This window comes from Symphodus melops (genome assembly GCF_947650265.1).
Source record: "Symphodus melops genome assembly, chromosome: 11".
Classification (NCBI taxonomy): Eukaryota; Metazoa; Chordata; class Actinopteri; order Labriformes; family Labridae; genus Symphodus; species Symphodus melops.
Window position 1 is genome coordinate 26,376,263 of NC_136701.1, and position 17,602 is coordinate 26,393,864.

The following is a 17,602-nucleotide window of genomic DNA, read 5'->3' on the forward strand; positions in this document are numbered from 1 at the left end:
CTGGCCCCAGGTATACACCTAACTATGCCCGCTCTGGCCCCAGGTATACACCTAACTATGCCCGCTCTGGCCCCATGTATACACCTAACTATGTCCGCTCTGGCCCCTGGTATACACCTAACTATGCCCGCTCTGGCCCCGGGTATACACCTAACTATGTCCGCTCTGGCCCCTGGTATACACCTAACTATGCCCGCTCTGGCCCCTAGTATACACCTAACTATGCCCGCTCTGGCCCCGGGTATACACCTAACTATGCCCGCTCTGGCCCCGGGTATACACCTAACTATACCCGCTCTGGCCCCGGGTATACACCTAACTATGCCCGCTCTGGCCCCTGGTATACACCTAACTATGCCCGCTCTGGCCCCTGGTATACACCTAACTATGCCCGCTCTGGCCCCAGGTATACACCTAACTATGCCCGCTCTGGCCCCATGTATACACCTAACTATGTCCGCTCTGGCCCCTGGTATACACCTAACTATGCCCGCTCTGGCCCCGGGTATACACCTAACTATGTCCGCTCTGGCCCCTGGTATACACCTAACTATGCCCGCTCTGGCCCCGGGTATACACCTAACTATGTCCGCTCTGGCCCCTGGTATACACCTAACTATGTCCGCTCTGGCCCCAGGTATACACCTAACTATGTCCGCTCTGGCCCCGGGTATACACCTAACTATGTCCGCTCTGGCCCCGGGTATACACCTAACTATGCCCGCTCTGGCCCCTAGTATACACCTAACTATGTCCGCTCTGGCCCCGGGTATACACCTAACTATGCCCGCTGACTTCGCTAACTTCACCTTTCTGACTATGGAGTCTCCAATAATCAGAGTTTTTGTCTCAGCGGGTCGCTGAGTGGGGAAAATGTGTTTGAAACATGAAGTGGTTGGTGGGGAGCCGTGAGCCTCGTTTTCTTACTATGCCTCCCTTGGACAGTAACCCAGCCACTGCCTCCCTCTGACAGTAACCCAGCCACTGCCTCCCTCGGACAGTAACCCAGCCACTGCCTCCCGGCTGCTCGGGAGCTACCAGGGGAGATTTAACACTATGTCGGCCCGCACCGGCTTCAGAAGGCTGGCTAACTACTGCTGCATAAGATAACTGTGACTCTGACTCAAAGGTGCGGAGCCTGCTCTCTAACTCAGACACCCTCGCCTCCAAAGCTATAAATAAACTACATTTAATACAGATACCTTTATCAGTAAAGCAGTAGTAGCTAAACATCTGAGAGGGAGAGGCAGGAAAAGAAGCCATCGTACAAGAAGCTAACTGCTAAGTTAGCCCGAGAGTGCATAGTTTAAGATAAGCAAAAAGGGTTAGGGTTACCCTAACACTAAAGGAAAGATAAAGGAAGTCCTGTATGCCGTAAACTTATTTTGTTGTCTTATCTGTGTTGTCCTATCTACTCCTATGACAGCGGTCAAAAATAGCAGTTTTTGAGAAGATGTGGTCCTACATGCGGAGTGCAGACCCCACAGTGTTTGTCAAAAACACCAATGAAGGTGTCAGTAGAGTCAGGAAGTCAAAGGGGAAGTATGCCTACCTGCTGGAGTCCTCCATGAATGAGTACATCGAACAGAGAAAGCCCTGTGACACCATGAAAGTTGGAGGTAACCTGGACTCTAAAGGTTACGGAGTGGCCACGCCCAAAGGATCACCTCTCAGGTACACTCTGAATGTCTGTGCAGGGGGTCCGTCAGTGTAGTGTCCATGTGAGTGTCCTGTTTGTTCTGTATTTGTGGGAAATGATGTCATCAGACCAGCATGAAAATAGTTTTACTCTTAAATTTGTTGGCTATCAGGATTTCATTTCATACACACTCCAGGACAGTAGATGGTGTGATGCACTCTTAAAAAGCTGAAGGAAAAATAAATGAGACATATTAAAGTTTAAAGATGTTTTATTTCACAAAATAAATGTAAATATATTGGAAAACATTATTTTCTGCATCTCTCAGTGAAGGTTTGATAATATGGTCTCTACAAGAGAGATACCTGATGCATTTAGCTGGTGTCCAATATCCACCATTTAGCATGGAAATACTTGAAGTACGGCAGTGCTCAGTATGTCCTTGTTAATAAGCCCCATTATATGACCCCAATGCTGATCAAATGTTGCCCAGTAATGTAGCCACTCACCATTTATGGGTGCTGTACACATTTATATGGAGTCCATATATAGAGCGATGATCAACCATGTTTAGCACGGACATGGACATCAGAGAAGGCTGAAGGTGCTAACACTGCTAACGTTAGCCACATTCTCCAAATTATATAACTTACTTACAGATGCAGGGATCTTGTATTTAGCTGTGTGAACTACATTCTCCTCAGTTTTGAACTTTTCTGGAGTGTTTCTTAACTTCAGACATGTCTCGTTCATATCGACAGGGAAACGTGTGTAAGCAGAACCATCCTGAATACAGTGTTTAACAGCGGTTGATGCAGACTTGGTCTAATGTTTATGGAGCATGAATGCATGAAACATCATTCATTAAGTGTTTGGTGTTATTTAAAGACAACATCAAACTTTATAGATTAAAACATCTGTCAAATGTCAAATCTGTACACATGAAAATATGAGAACTAATTAAGCTTTGATTTATTTGTTGACTTTCCTGACATGTCTGTCTGTCTGTCTGTCTGTCTGTCTGTCTGTGTCTCTGTCTGTCTGTCTGTCTGTCTGTCTGTCTGTCTGTCTGTCTGTCTGTCTGTCTGTCTGTGTCTCTGTCTGTCTGTCTGTGTCTCTGTCTGTCTGTCTGTCTGTCTGTCTGTCTGTCTGTCTGTCTGTCTGTCTGTCTGTGTCTCTGTCTGTCTGTCTGTGTCTCTGTCTGTCTATCTATCTGTCTGTCTATCTGTCTGTCTGTCTCTGTCTGTCTGTCTGTCTGTCTGTCTGTCTGTCTGTCTGTCTGTCTGTCTGTCTCTGTCTGTCTGTCTGTCTCTCTGTCTGCCTGTCTGTCTGTCTGTCTGTCTGTCTGTCTGTCTGTCTGTCTGTCTGTCTGTCTGTCTGTGTCTCTGTCTGTGTCTCTGTCTGTCTGTCTGCCTGTCTGTCTGTCTGTCTGTCTGTCTGTGTCTCTGTCTGTCTGTCTGTGTCTCTGTCTGTCTGTCTGTCTGTCTGTCTGTCTGTCTGTCTGTCTGTCTGTCTGTCTGTCTGTGTCTGTCTGTCTGTCTCTCTGTCTGCCTGTCTGTCTGTCTGTCTGTCTGTCTGTCTGCCTGTCTGTCTGTCTGTCTGTCTGTCTGTCTGTCTGTCTGTCTGTCTGTCTGTCTGTGTCTCTGTCTGTCTGTCTGCCTGTCTGTCTGTCTGTCTGTCTGTCTGTCTGCCTGTATGCCTGCCTGTCTGCCTGTCTGTCTGCCTTTTTACCTGTCTGCTGTCATGTAATCTGTTATGCCTGTCTGATTGCCAGAATACTCATCCATCATCCATTCATCCATCATCCATGTGGTCAGTGAAGAATCTTTCATGGTCATAGGGTAAGGGAAACCTCTGCTGCGTTTACATTGACTGAAGTATCCCAGTTATAAGCCTTATCCTGGTTTTGATCCAGAAAACGGGATACTGAAGTATGATGTTTACTAAAAATGGAATTCTTAAAACCCCAATCATAACGGGGATCCTCAAATCCATGTAAACACACTCATAGATACTCTGCAGGTGTAGACCAAACAGAAGTCTTGATTTGTTTTACTGAACACATACAAACGTACTATAAAGACTATAAAAAGTTAGTGTTAAGGTTAAAACATCATGATGTAAAAGGTGGAGATTTTGAGATCCATTTTTACCTGACAGCAGCTTGTGAAAGCCCTGATGTTGGATTTAATTGTTTCATACTTCTTGAGTGAACATTTGGTTCTTTCTGCTTCACATCAGAATTTTTCAGCCAATCCAGAGTCCGAGAAAGAATGAGCTGCCCCGAAAATTTTAAGATCAAGAAAGAAACAACAGCAGCAGCAACACGAGCAGAATACACCATCCTCACTCCGTTTCTCTAAAGTTTCCTACATTCACAGACGAAACAGTCGTCATCTTGTTTCTGTTTAGTTTGTTCATGTTGCCATGGCGACTTCCAAAAACAGAGACTGGCCCAGAACATCTCAGTGCAGTGATATTGGGCCTCATTCACCAACTGTCGTTAAATTTTACTTCTGAACTTTTCGGGTTAGTATTCTGGATTCACCAATGTTTTCTTCTGTGGAATTTGTTATTCGGTGAGAAGTTAAGAAAACACTCTTTACAAACCCGGATGCACATTTGAGTTCTGGGCAGCTCCGGCAAAATGAGAGTTATGTCCTTTAATTTAAAATCACATTTTTAATTTATTATAGGATTTACATTACAATATTTGATTGTATAATAATCAAATATTTATCAGTTATCTATATTTATCTGTATGATCATACAAAGAAAGGGGTCTTTCAAAATATATTAAAACAACAATTCAATTTGCATGAGTAATGTGTAATTCACACAATGTATCTCTATTTAGTGTTCCTGTGTAACCATGACTCTCACTGACCTCCTGCAGTCATACCTACATTTCACAACTTATCAGGTTTCTTCTCCATTAGGAATCCGGTGCTTCGTCGACAACATTTTCAGCTATCCGCCAAGTATATCTACAACCTTTTTTTGCTTCTCGTCTGCGTGTCTGCAGTGCCCTGAACTCATACCCTATTATGGGCATTAGTGGGCAGTTACCTATGCTAATTAGGAACAACATGCATGTGCTTTCTGCTTAAGAACACGAGGAGATAACAACATAGAACAATTCAGTCATACAAGAAGACATTGGTGAATCTGACAGTCTTCTTTGAAATCTTGAAAACTTCTTTAGAAAAAGCATACACATTTTTTAAAGAAGATATTGGTGAATGAGGCCCAGTGATTCATCGTTTACACGTGGATATTTACAGACTTGCTTTATGACTTTGTCTTTAAGATCATTTTCACATTAGACACGATTATTTTGTACTGTGAGTTAATGTCCCTCACTGGTCTGAGTTCACATCAGTAACATCATTCTGTACCTGAATATTAAATTTCTTTTTTTTTTTCATTTTATTTTATCTTACATACTTTATTAATCCCTGAGGGGAAACAATGACCTTCTTCCTACTTCCACATCTAGCATGCAGCTCAGAGGATGAAATGGTAGCATGCAGCAAGGTTACAGAGGTTTTTGAAGAATCTGGAACCGTGTAGAATGGTGTTATATAGCAGTCCACTTCCTTGTTTGAGCACAGTTGAGTTCAAATCTCCTGCTGACCATACTCAACTACAAATGGCCAGTACAAATCATGCCTGAGAACATCCCTACAAGTGGATTCAGGCACGGTTTAGGAGTACATTCCATTTGTGTTCACACTGATTGCCACGCTATGACGGATTAAGCTGAGCTCTTGTAATATATCCATCAGTAAGGTCCTTTACCTGCTTTATGTAAACATAACAATGAGCATGGTCTTGTTACCTGCCCTTTTGTTTATGTTAACAGACAAACAGTAAGGTCCTTTACCTGCTTTTGTAAAGTGTCTCGAGATAACGCCTGTTATGAATTGACGCTATATAAATAAAGATTGATTGATTGATTGATTGGATAGACTGGACTGTAGGGTCAAGCTTCTCCGATCTAGGTCCCAAGTGTGAAACCACCATACACTTTCTGATATTGTTGTTCATGTTGTCTTCACTCTAACTCTACACTGCCCCCAACTGGTCATATTGATACTGGAGCTTGCGTCCAAGTCATGTTATTTTTTGAGAATATTAACAGCTCATGCTCCAAACCAACAGGAGAAGGCCATCATGCCCATGCGAACGTTACAAAAGAACAAAATGCCATTTTGACCAAAGCTTAAGAACACATTCAAGAAATGTAGTTTATGTTTCCAAAATGATGTTTTGATATTTCCTTATCAGCAGAAATATAAACTGTAAAAAAGGTTTATTGTTAGTGACATTTTTTGTGTATATTTCATGTGGATTTCAAATTTTACACTAAAGTGTTTTTCAGATTTGGGTTAGGGTTAGGGTTAGCACTAAAGATCAAAAATCATTACATTTTCTCAGACTATTTAGTGATCCACGTTTCCTTACCCTTGACTTTGACTTCTGTAGTTCTTCAGCTTTGATCTTCACTGGTACTAAAAGAGGAACAACACGAAACTGGAGGGCATCAGTGTCAGCTAACTGACAACATTTGCAAACGTGTGTAAAAGACAGTTTTCCTTTGCTTCCTTTCATTACAGCTGAACTTAGGGTTAGCTACCCCTAACCTCTAACCCAAACATTTCACTGTTGTTCCTACTTTACGTATCAGTGGATGAATGGAAGTAAATGCAAGTCCAGGTTTGCTGGTGTCAGTAATTGAATATTTTTGTTGTTTTTTCAACCCAGACATGTTGTTTTTACTTTACTTTACCAAATCAAACAGCTGATCACTTTGTTTTACACAAGCTAGTGAAGCAATCCAAACACCAAAGTCATGGAGTAAAAGACAGTATTGTGTTCTGGCCATCAATTCTCTCATCCTCAATTATCCCCTGAAATCTGAGATCAATTAGGAATCTCCCCACATTAACCAGAACTTTAACCAGTCCCTGTCCTCCAAGTTTACTCTGCCAGAAAAATAGCAAAGGTAGAAATTAAAAGAGAAATTCCATTGAATGGTGATGAAGCATTGAAGCATTTAGATGTCCTCTCAAATCAATAAAGTTTTAATTAGTCAGGGCAACTGAACATCCTTAACATCCTTTAATTTGTTCCTCACATGCTTTTTCATTAATTTGTCAGAAACAATATCACATTTATAGTCTTCAGCTAGAAAAAAAAGTGGACATTGAAGTCAATACTGGTTTAGCCACTAAGCCTTAAAGCCACTAAGTGTCTACGTTGAAGAGAGAGCTGATGATACCAGACACAAGGTACAACTGAAGTACTTTGCCTGAGGCCGTTGTTATGCTTTATAATTCAGAAAGAGTATTATTGATGTCATGAAAAATGTCTTCTTCAATGGTGAACAAATGGACTTTCTTTAGAAATGAGGAACCCTCTAGGTCACAGTTAGACATTCTTTGACATAAGCAACCTTTTAAAATATGCTAAGAAGCCTGTGTTATAGTCCCTGAAAGAACTGAAGAGTTGAAGCACTGAATGCTTCTGCTACAAAAAAGTTGTTTTTTCACGCAATAACCATGTGTACACACAACTTCATATGTTGGGAAACAACATTTTGACAAGGTCTGGGTTGAAAAACATTATCGAGCCATTCATTTCTACACTAAAAATAATATCCCTGTCATATGAAGACACTTGAAACAGTGTTTGGTCTTCTACTTTTTAACACCAAGTTCCCTTCTATCCCCTATCACTATCATCCCCGTAGAAACCCTGTTAACTTGGCCGTATTAAAACTGAACGAGCAGGGCCTGTTGGACAAATTGAAAAACAGATGGTGGTATGACAAGGGAGAATGCGGCATCGGGGGAGGGGACTCCAAGGTCAGATCACCATAACCCCAGCGGGTAACGACAGGCAATGGTACCACAGGGTAACCGGCAACAACCCTCAACCTTTAAAGTAATCACAAAACACTCTGGTCGGCCCCATCTGAAAATATACTGGAGCCTTCTGTTAGACTTTAGAGTTTCTCCTCTGGATGAAGAGCCATTCTAATCCCCATATTTACCTCCCTGTTGAAGGACAGACCAGATTATTTGGACCGGAGGGGGGGGGGCATTTCATCAAAAAAACAAAAAAAACAGAAGGTCAGCCTTTTAAACACATTAAACAGAGAGATTTTCCAGTTTGAAATAGAGAACAGCACCATGAATGAATGAAACATGATTTATATACCTGTGAGATATCGGAGCTTATCCAGGATATGCTTCACAGAAGTATTTTAAACAAAGACAAACATCATCTTTGGCTTCAGCTGTTTTTGTTGACATTTTCCAGCAGACATCTTAGTCGGATGATGATGTGAGCAAAAAAAAACAAAAAAAACTTGAATTTCCCTCGGGATCAATAAAGTATCTATCTATCTATCTATCTATCTATCTGTCTATCTATCTATCTATCTATCTATCTATCTATCTATCTATCTATCTATCTATCTATCTATCTATCTATCTATCTATCTTCATCAAATCCTCAAAACCCTGATTGATTGAGTGTCAAATTGAGGTAAAAGTTGCCAAAGGGCATTTTTTATGTCAAAACAAAGAGATGCTCCAGCTGAAGCCTTTGCAGTTTTGGTGGGAGAGTCGTGTAGGAAACCATCAAGCAGAGGTTGTCTGGTGTGTATGTCTTTATGGCATTAGTTCACACAGCAGTCTTCAGCAACAAAGCAGCCAGTTAGCCCGTCTCTGTACTGTTTACGATGACTGAGAGAGAGAGGACGGAGATGGAGGAAGAAAAGGAGAGAGAGAGAGAAGCAGAGTGTACATCCCTGCAAATATTATTTAGAACAGATTGAGACGTAACAATACAACAATGTTAATGTTTTATCGGATTGTCAACAGATGTTGGTTATCTAAGAGGGGGAGGAGCTAACCTCACTGTGCATGTCTTACAGCAGTGCAGTTGCATTCATTCAATGGCCACCAAACTAACCAATCTAAAATCTTACTTATTGTTGCTTTGAATGCAGATAAAACAGTGTTTTGTAGTTTGTTTTAAAGGTCGGCTTTATTTTTTGTTCTTGTCCTTTGTAAAGAAGCCTGGTCTCTACCTTTGGTTTATGAATATTATAAAAGTAAACAGCAGATATAATAAGTATACAGCACAGGCTAATCCAATGTATCTGATAATAATGTACCCCCTCTGATCGTCTAACCTCTGGTCTCAACTCTCTTCACTTTATGACATATTGAAAGGTTTTTGAAATGTAGACTCAATTAAACCTGGAGTGTTTTCAGCGATTGCCGGTTACCCAAAGTGATATAGTAATACACATCTTGCATGTAGGGAGTCAGGGTTAACCAAGCTAGATGGAGTATTAAAGCATATCACTTTGACGTTCTCTGAAAGTGTTTATCTGTGATGGTGCCTGTTTTCTGTCTGTTCGTGTTCTTCTTTTTTTGTCGAGCTCTTCTCTGTTGCTAATCAAAGCATCTACTGCCAATGTCAGCTGTGCTCAATTCATAGCTGCTGCGCCTTTCGTAGCGACTGCAGCCCCGTTTCTGTGCAGCTCAATAATAACATAAGATAACATGTAGGTGCATAATGTTATTTATGTTATTTCCACCCCCACCCCTTCCTCCCATGATTCTTTGAAGAATCCCAGTAAACCTAGCAGTACTGAAGCTCAATGAACAAGCCGTCTTAGACAAGTTGAAAAACAGGTGGTGGTATGACAAGGGGGAGTGTGGACACAAGGACTCCGGCAGAAAGGTCAGTTCTGGAGGTCACTCGGCCTTCTCCTGAGGTCATGTGTTGGTTCATCCCGCCCACTTTTCCCACATCACACACGAAACCTCAGCAGCTACACTCTGAAAAGAAAAGTTTTCTTTGTTTTCGTCTTAGTTCAAGCATTCTTGTGTTGAGATTTCCTTTGACTCAGTTTGTCGTCTTTCTTTGTATAAGAGACCAAACGTTTCTTCCATGTGTATCTTTTTCCCTTTTAGTTTGGTCTGCAATCTAAAGTTTGTAACGCTGTCTGTTAATGGATGAACATCACAACAGACTTAACCTTCAAACATGTCATCAAATGCATCATAAGCTCTTTTAAACACCAGGTACTAAACTTGAATATGATACCAGAATCTCTGAGTGTTTTAACTCTCAAGATGCTGGAGTGCACCCAAAGGTGTGTTAGTACACTATGGAATCACTGGTGGGAGTGGTCACCTGTGCTTGGTGTATTCAAACAGACTACACCTTTCAGCTAGCTGTAACATGAGCGCTCTAAAGGCAAGTCCTGAGATGGTAGTACAGCATCAAGTTTGAACATCAATTCTTCAGACGGTTAGACACTTAATATTCTTTAATGATGAAAGGAGGCCTTTCTGATTTATTTTAAATGTAAAACATTGAATTGTGAGAAAGTTGTTGTGTCTCTCTTCTTGTCCCAGAACAAACAAAGTTAGTGGTCTTTGTTTTTAATGTTTAGTTTACGCTCTTTGCTGTTAATGCATGAAACTGTATGTGACAAATATTTACATATGAACAGTCGAAGGCTGTGATTGTGAATCGAAAGAGACACAATATAGCTTAGCAAGGTCCCACGCTGACCCTCCCACCCCCTGTCATTGCCTTGGGGTCGAAGAATCCCTGAGTGCCCGTGCACTTGTAGCTCTCCTTTAGGACTTCTTCAGAGTCCTACACTGACACAGCATGGCCTAGTTGACTTTTTTTTTACTGTTGAGGTCAAATAAGCATTGTGTCCCACTTGAAGGCAGGGTTGGTAATTTTCTAAAACTAGCATGATTTTGAAAATAGCATTCCCTCAGTGCTCAATCTGCGCCCACCTCCTCTCCTCTGCGCTCCTTCTAAGTTGAAGTTTTTACAGACTTACAAACTGATACAGATGATGGATTTATCCTTTGTTCCTTTTTCATAGAACCTGAGTTATTAATTTCTGTCAGGACTATTTCAAACAAAATCTTAAAATGCAGATCTGTAGGAAATCACCAACCCTGCCTTTAAGAAATGTTCAGACGTGTGGGACTCAAACTTTAAGAACAAGATTCTCACTGAATCCAGTCCTAGATCACTGAGACTCTAATATGACAATGCACAGTATTTACAGACATGGGAAGAAAAAGGTGAACAGCATTTAGGACTCGTTTACAGATGTAGAACAGGTTAGATATGAATTGTTATGCTGTATTGATGCTCGTTGGTGGTTTTTGTCTAATGGTTGGAGTGACTCATGCTCCCTGTCATTATGCTAATCTAAGTTAACTGGCTGTTAAATGACGAGTTTCCGTTTTCAGTTCAGTACCTGATGATGAAAAGAATCTGCTTTTTGATGACAGTTATTTATGTTCCTGTAGAAACTTTATATTTTTAGAGTGTAACGCTGCTCAGCTGACTGTTCTGGAGAAACAAAGATGACGTCAACAGACTTCTGTTCTTTTTGAGGGCTTGAAAAACCTTATTACTCTGACCAGAGGAGCTGCCAATGATTTTTTTGCTCACTTTGTGAAGTTTAAATCCCATCAAACTTCCAGATGAATTTATGCTAATTTCAGAGAAAATGAACCGGGCTTCAGCCGATTGTGACAAAGCTGACTTTTTGGAGATAAGGGCTTTTCATTTCTCCAGATCATAAGATTTCTTCAGAGGCTTTTCTCTGCTCAGCTGTCCTTCTGTTCTCCAGAATATTCTGTGGTCAGCAGCCTCAGACAGACAGACAGACAGACAGACAAACGACTGAAAACGTGACTTTTTACATCTCACTGCTGACTGCCGGTCGATGAAACATTCACATGAATGATTTTAGATTCTGCTGCTGGTCAAAGAGTCAAATCTTGACCCAGAGAGGAAACTCTTTTCCATCAGATGCACATGCTCAGATTAAAACCAGTTTTTATTCACACATTCTGGATGTAAAGAGTCAGATTTTCAAAACTCTTGATATGTTTCCCTCTCTCTCTCTACCTCTTTCTCTGCCTCTCTCTCTACCACTCTCTCTGTTTACGACTGCTAACCATCACAAAATGATGTGAGACTACTGACCACAGCTTTACCACTCCTCCTCTCCCTCTCTGACACACACACAGATGTTTTTGTCTCCGATCTGTCATGTACTTACTGTTTGTAAATCTGTGCAGCAGAGCGTGACAGCCAAGAGGTGGGAAACGATGTTGTGCATTCCAAGAATAGATGTTTGATTAAAAATAAATTAACACGTTCAGATTTGAATCAGTTCATTATCAAAATGTGACAAATACTCCATTTGATTTCCTGAAGACAGAATTACTTTATAAATGATAATAAAATAAATTATTTCAGACTACACAAACTTAACTGTTTCTCGGACCTTATTAATCTTGATTTGTATTTTTTACTTAATGACGAAGAAAAGCAGAAACATTGCTGAGCCAGAAACAAGAGACGTTCAAGCCTAACGTTAACCGTCTTTTATTTATTGACCTAAACTTTACGCCTCAATAAATGAAAGACCCGAGAGTGACGACCACTCGTTAACCCTTTTTAATTGAAAGTTATCTTTAAAAAATGTTGGCGAACATGACAGATTGGAGAGAAAAGACCTCTAATTGGCTGTCCCGCACTTTACAACACTTCCTGTTTAAAAGAGAAGCCCCGCCCACTGTTTCCTACTGTTGGTGTTTCTGAATGGGCTGCATGCTATTGGTTGAAAATGCTATACCACGCCCACCAACACCAAATGATGCATTTGGCAGGAGAACATATCGGCATGAATTTATGAGAAACTCGGCAAGCAACCAATTTCCTTTTTCCAATGGAGATTTGAAAGAAATGGGACATTTCATTTTGAAGGGTTTAATTTCTTTTAAGAGCCAACCAGTGAATACGGAATAAGACAAAAGGTAGAAAACATAACATTTTTAGAACGGTGTCGTTTCTCTCTTCTTGTCCCTGAACAAACAACGTTTGTGATCTTTGTTTTCAATGTTTAGTTTACGCTATTTGCTGTAAGTGCATGAAATTGCATGTGAAAAATATTTACAAATGAACTGTCAAAGGCTGTGAATATCTTCATCCACTTGGATATTTAAGGGACACATGAGCTTAGCAAGGTCCCACACTAACCCTCCTGCTTCATAAGTTCTGACCCTTTGTTACTAATAATCATAAACATTAAATACTATGCAAGGATTAATCTCCAAAAACTTATCAATTCCTAAATAAAAATGGCTCCCCAGTCCCATTATGTATTCTACTGTCCAGATTGTTTACATTTTTATTTGAAATTGTACCAGTTGACTCTCCTGTTTTAAATGATCATGTTTAACAAAAGCTTAAAGATTTGAGAATACCCATGAGCCTCAGGCCCAGTTAATGAGTTTGCAGCACAGGTTTTGTAAGACCTGACTGATAGCCAGCAATGATAGAAAGTTTTGAAATTGTTGTCGGGAATCGTCCTTTTAAAACTGGGAGGCAGATTTCCAATCAAGGAATTTCCAGTCGTTGGCAGGTTTTTCATGTTTCAGGTTGTAGATTAAGTCACCCTGTTGTACTGAAGAAAAAGAACATTTAGTTTAAGTAAAGGGACGTCTACAAAGTGACCTCCAAATGCTGATTATTGTTTTCTTTTCTTTATGTTATATGCTTGAATTTAGATTCTCTTTAAAACAACTGAAAGATGAATTAGTGTGGATTCATGACATCATTGAGTGAGTGATTACTTTGGATGTTAAGTGACATAAAAACGTTAGTCTCATTGTCCTTTTTGTAATCACAGCCTTTGACAGTTTAAAAAGTTTCAGCTAGAAAGATGAGATCTGTTTGTCCAGTTCATCGTCAATAGTTTTTTAACATTCTATTGGCTGTTCCTGACCCCGCCTCTCTCTGCTGACAGGACAAAACGAGTGCGCTCAGTCTGAGCAATGTAGCTGGAGTGTTTTACATTTTGATCGGAGGTCTGGGCTTGGCCATGCTCGTGGCTCTGGTCGAGTTCTGCTACAAGTCCCGCATTGAGTCGAGAAAAATGAAGGTGAGTCCTTTTTAAAAAAGATTGTACCTAAAACATCCTGAAGTTACATTCTTCTTGACACTTTTTTTATTTACTACTTTTATAAGATCCACTCTTTTTATATTGTTTATCTTTCCTTATTTATCTATTGCTACTAGCCTCTGTCTTCTTTACTTCTCCACGGCACCTAATCTCAATCAATCAATCAATCAATCTTTATTTGTATAGCGTCAATTCATAACAGGTGTTATCTCGAGACACTTTACAAAAAGCAGACTCTGCCTACTGCCACTCAGTATAGTAACATAAAACAAACAGCAAGGTTTCTGCTCTCCCTCTATTAGATGACCCAGACAAAAATAAAATAGAATATAGGGCATGGTCACACTGGCTACCCATATCGTGCCATACTCAAGCACAATTTCCCCCTCCGCACCACTCCCTCACTGGCCAGCACGGCCCGCGGTCACACTGCATCAGGACTTACTTGAGCATGATTACCTCTTGGACATAACATCATAACACGGCATATGCTTTATGTTATTATTAAGCGTGCTCAGTTGACAAACAGGCGGACTCAAGAGAGTCGGTACTTGCACATAAGAGAACAACACAGTTGCAGTAGTTCAGTCCGTAGGGACAGGAGGGTTGTAGGTTAGAGTCCCGGTGCATACCAAAAATCTGGAACTTAGTCTGAGAACTGGAGAGATGCCAGACCACTTCCTGGGAACTGCAGGGGTGCCCTTGAGCAAAGCACTGAATCCCACTGCCCCAACCAGCTCAGGAGCCCCTGCTGGGGGTAACTCTCTCACTGTGACATCTCTCCGTGAGTGCATGTCCATAAGTTCCTGTTTGTGCATGTGTACTGTATCAGCCTATGTGTGTTGCAGGATTTACAGAGTGTAAAATCCTAATTTCCCTTTTGGGGATCAATACCGTAAATCTTCTTCTTCTTCTTTCTTCAGAGAGCATGGCAGTTACTTTGTGACTTATTTTGAGACATGTTAGTCAGATACATGAATCTCTGGATGCCTCCACAATGAAGGCTGTCAGTGTTGTGTACCTGCGCGCTCGTGCATGTATCCATAAACTGATAAACTTCTGGTTAAAAGTATAAACAGTAATGACAATATAAACTATGGTAACTATAGTAACTGCATCTCAGGACTTGTGTAGAGTGTATTTATTGTTAATCTAGCAAGGGTTCAACAATCAGGATCTCCGTCAGTGGAGCACATTAGGCTTTTTAATGTGCAGAAGGAGCGTCAGCTGAACGCAGCTGATCCAACGCTGTGCTCTTGTGATGAAACTCATCTCAGACCGCGGTGGTTTAAAGCAAGACTTTGATGGCCTCCTCAGAAGAGACAAGTCATTAGAGACGTTTTCTTCTCAGCAGCAGCACCTCTCTCTCTCAAATGGACTTTTGTTATTCTCCTCACATGTGGCAGAGTCGTAAAGCACTTGCTGAAAGTGATGCTGACACAACATGCAAGGAGAGTTTCATCAGTCAGAAGAGCATAGTGAGGTTAATGGACCAAATTCAATACTTTCTTCAGCACCAGGACTTGAATCGGTGACCCTCCAAGTCCCTTCAGACTGAGCTACTGCCGCCTTTAACGTTGCTAACTGGACTTTCTTCTACACAAAGGACTGAAATTTGGGTCACTCTTTCCTGGTCCCTAGTGAATGAAGTTTTGAAACGCTGATGTTAATCGACTACTTAGCCAGCGCCAGCCTCAGATCAACATTTCATACTTTGGTTTAATTTTTTTTTGTGAGCTCATGTTGTTCCTATCAGTAAAAGTTAAAATGTTGGCATGCTTATAACTGTTCATATTATGACTTTACATCTGTAAATGGAAAGTTTGAGAGAGACAAGAACAATATCAGACCTGTCAAAACAATTAATCAGTGCAAAGAAGCAAAGAAGCAAAATTTAGAGTGAGGGGATGAGAGGATTATAAATAAAGACAGAAATAAACCTTATTGGAATGAGTTAATTGTCTGAATACCTTACAGGATGGATTTCATGTCACAAAATATTTTTGAGTTTTGTATTTTTCTCATTTTCAGGAACTCATTGATGCCGCCATAGCGAGCGGAGGAGTGGGAGGAGGCATGGCAGCAGGAGGTTTCGGAGGAGTGGGAGTGTCAGGGCTTGGGGGAGAGAATGGCCGTGTCGTGGCACAGAATTTCCCAAAAGCTGGAGCTCAAGGTTTACCCTGCATGAGCAAAACAACTGGCCTGGGACTGTCGTCCACGGGTATGTGATCAAAATAGTGATCCCTGATTGGACAGAATGCTCCATTCTACCTGCCTGTCAGCCTAAAGAAAGGATGGAAAGGATATGATTGGATGGCAGAGAAGGAAACAGAGAAAGACACATGACCAAAGAGTTAAGGAGGTCTGAAGGTCTGTCAGACAGAAGGAGGAGTGTTTATCTCAGCTGGACAGAAAACAACAGAACTATGATGAACGGAAAGCACCTCAACACAATACAGGAAATCCACAAAGTCCTCCAAGATAATCAAGTGGGCTTAAAAACTGATTCTACTTTTTCTACTACGATGTCTTAAACTCCTCAAGTCCTGCAAGATCAGAACACAGGATATTTTATAAAACTTCTTAATGCACAGTCTTCTCCTTTCATCTCCTCCTCCCTATGCCTACTTATACTCCCTCAATTCTCCTCTTATTTTTCTTCCTTTACCGCCTACCTTGCAACATCAGCACACGAGAGATAACTGAGGAAAGATGTAAAATATCTTTATACAACCACTTTTCTCCCTTTTCATCTGTCAATCTCCTCTTCCTCCCATCACTCCTACCTCCATTCTCTCCTTATCCTCTGGTTCACTGAAAGCGCCATCACATTCACATTGATTAAGAGTCAGACCTCGAAAGAGTCAGACTAAGAGCATGTTGACTTTAAACCCTTTTAAAACACTTGTTGAGGAAACAATCAGAAGGATCCCATAATCACTGACCCGTCCTCATGATAAAACAGTTTACATTTTTGACCACCAAGTAGCATGTATCAGCTTTTTGTTTTATCTATATTTTTAAACTCTATTTTAATGCAAACTGATATCTGTGATATTGTTTGAAGTCTTTATCAGTCCAACATGTTTGAAATGATACCCTGCATAGACTGGAAGACATGATAACAATGAACTCTTGCAGCAGCATGATGAACTCAACAAGCAGCTTTTGAAAGAATCTCTGTATATTTGTATTTTATATTTATGTATAAAGGAAACAAACCTAAACTTGTTTTTAGGTTTGAATTATTAGTTTATAGAAATAACTGGCTGTTCTGTTCTCCTGGACTAACAATAGAGAGAAAATAATATGCATGTCTCAAAGGTTAGCATCACATGAATGTCCAACTCGAAGAAAACATGTCTCAAGATCTTTTCAATCACATCGAAGAAATGATCATCTTTGAGTTACTTAATAATTTAGATCAATCAATCATTAAAAGTAAATTTAAACTTTCTACAATTGAGCAAACGGAAAGCGTGTTCAATTCAGCGAACTTCAGAAAAGAAAGAAGTGTCCTTACACATCTTCCAGATGAAGTCGGCAAATTATAATTCAGCAAAACAGTGACGATGCAAACATGATCTGACCAAGACACATTATCCAGTGTTCAAAAATTAAATTGCAGTCCCCTGAGTGTCTACTGGAGGGTGGAAACCCCAAAAGATCTTCAAACAGAAAAAAACATGTTTTCCAGCTGGATTACGAAAACTGACCTGGTCTGATAATTTTCCTGACATTTTTAAACCCTGGATGTTATTTTATATATCTCACCTGACTTGACCCTAACAATAACCCTATGAGGATTCAAAATTACCAATACATAATCAGGGATTTTAAGCTTCTTCCAGGTTTGTATAGTCCAAGAAAATGTATGCTAAGCTAGGCTAGGCTGTTAGCTGCATCTTTCTGATTAGAAGAAAGAG

General features: G+C 40.6%; 1 protein-coding gene across 4 annotated transcripts in view; it reads left to right on the forward strand.

The window, feature by feature from the left end:
• LOC306831491 (glutamate receptor 1-like) overlaps positions 1–17,176 on the forward strand; it is a 58,017-nt gene extending 40,841 nt beyond the window's left edge. Inside the window, exons 15-18 of one of the 4 annotated variants that reach the window (XM_079355622.1) lie at positions 1,427–1,674; positions 7,395–7,509; positions 13,521–13,655; positions 15,708–17,176. In XM_079355622.1, coding sequence (XP_079211748.1) covers positions 1,427–1,674; positions 7,395–7,509; positions 13,521–13,655; positions 15,708–15,905 — 696 coding nt within the window. In that variant the 3' untranslated portion in view covers positions 15,906–17,176. Of the gene's footprint in view, positions 1–1,426; positions 1,675–3,413; positions 3,561–7,394; positions 7,510–9,288; positions 10,227–13,520; positions 13,656–15,707 lie in introns of those variants that run through there. The other 3 variants (XM_079355623.1, XM_079355624.1, XM_079355625.1) reach the window with 3 other exon arrangements.
• The last annotated feature ends 426 nt before the right edge of the window (positions 17,177–17,602 follow it).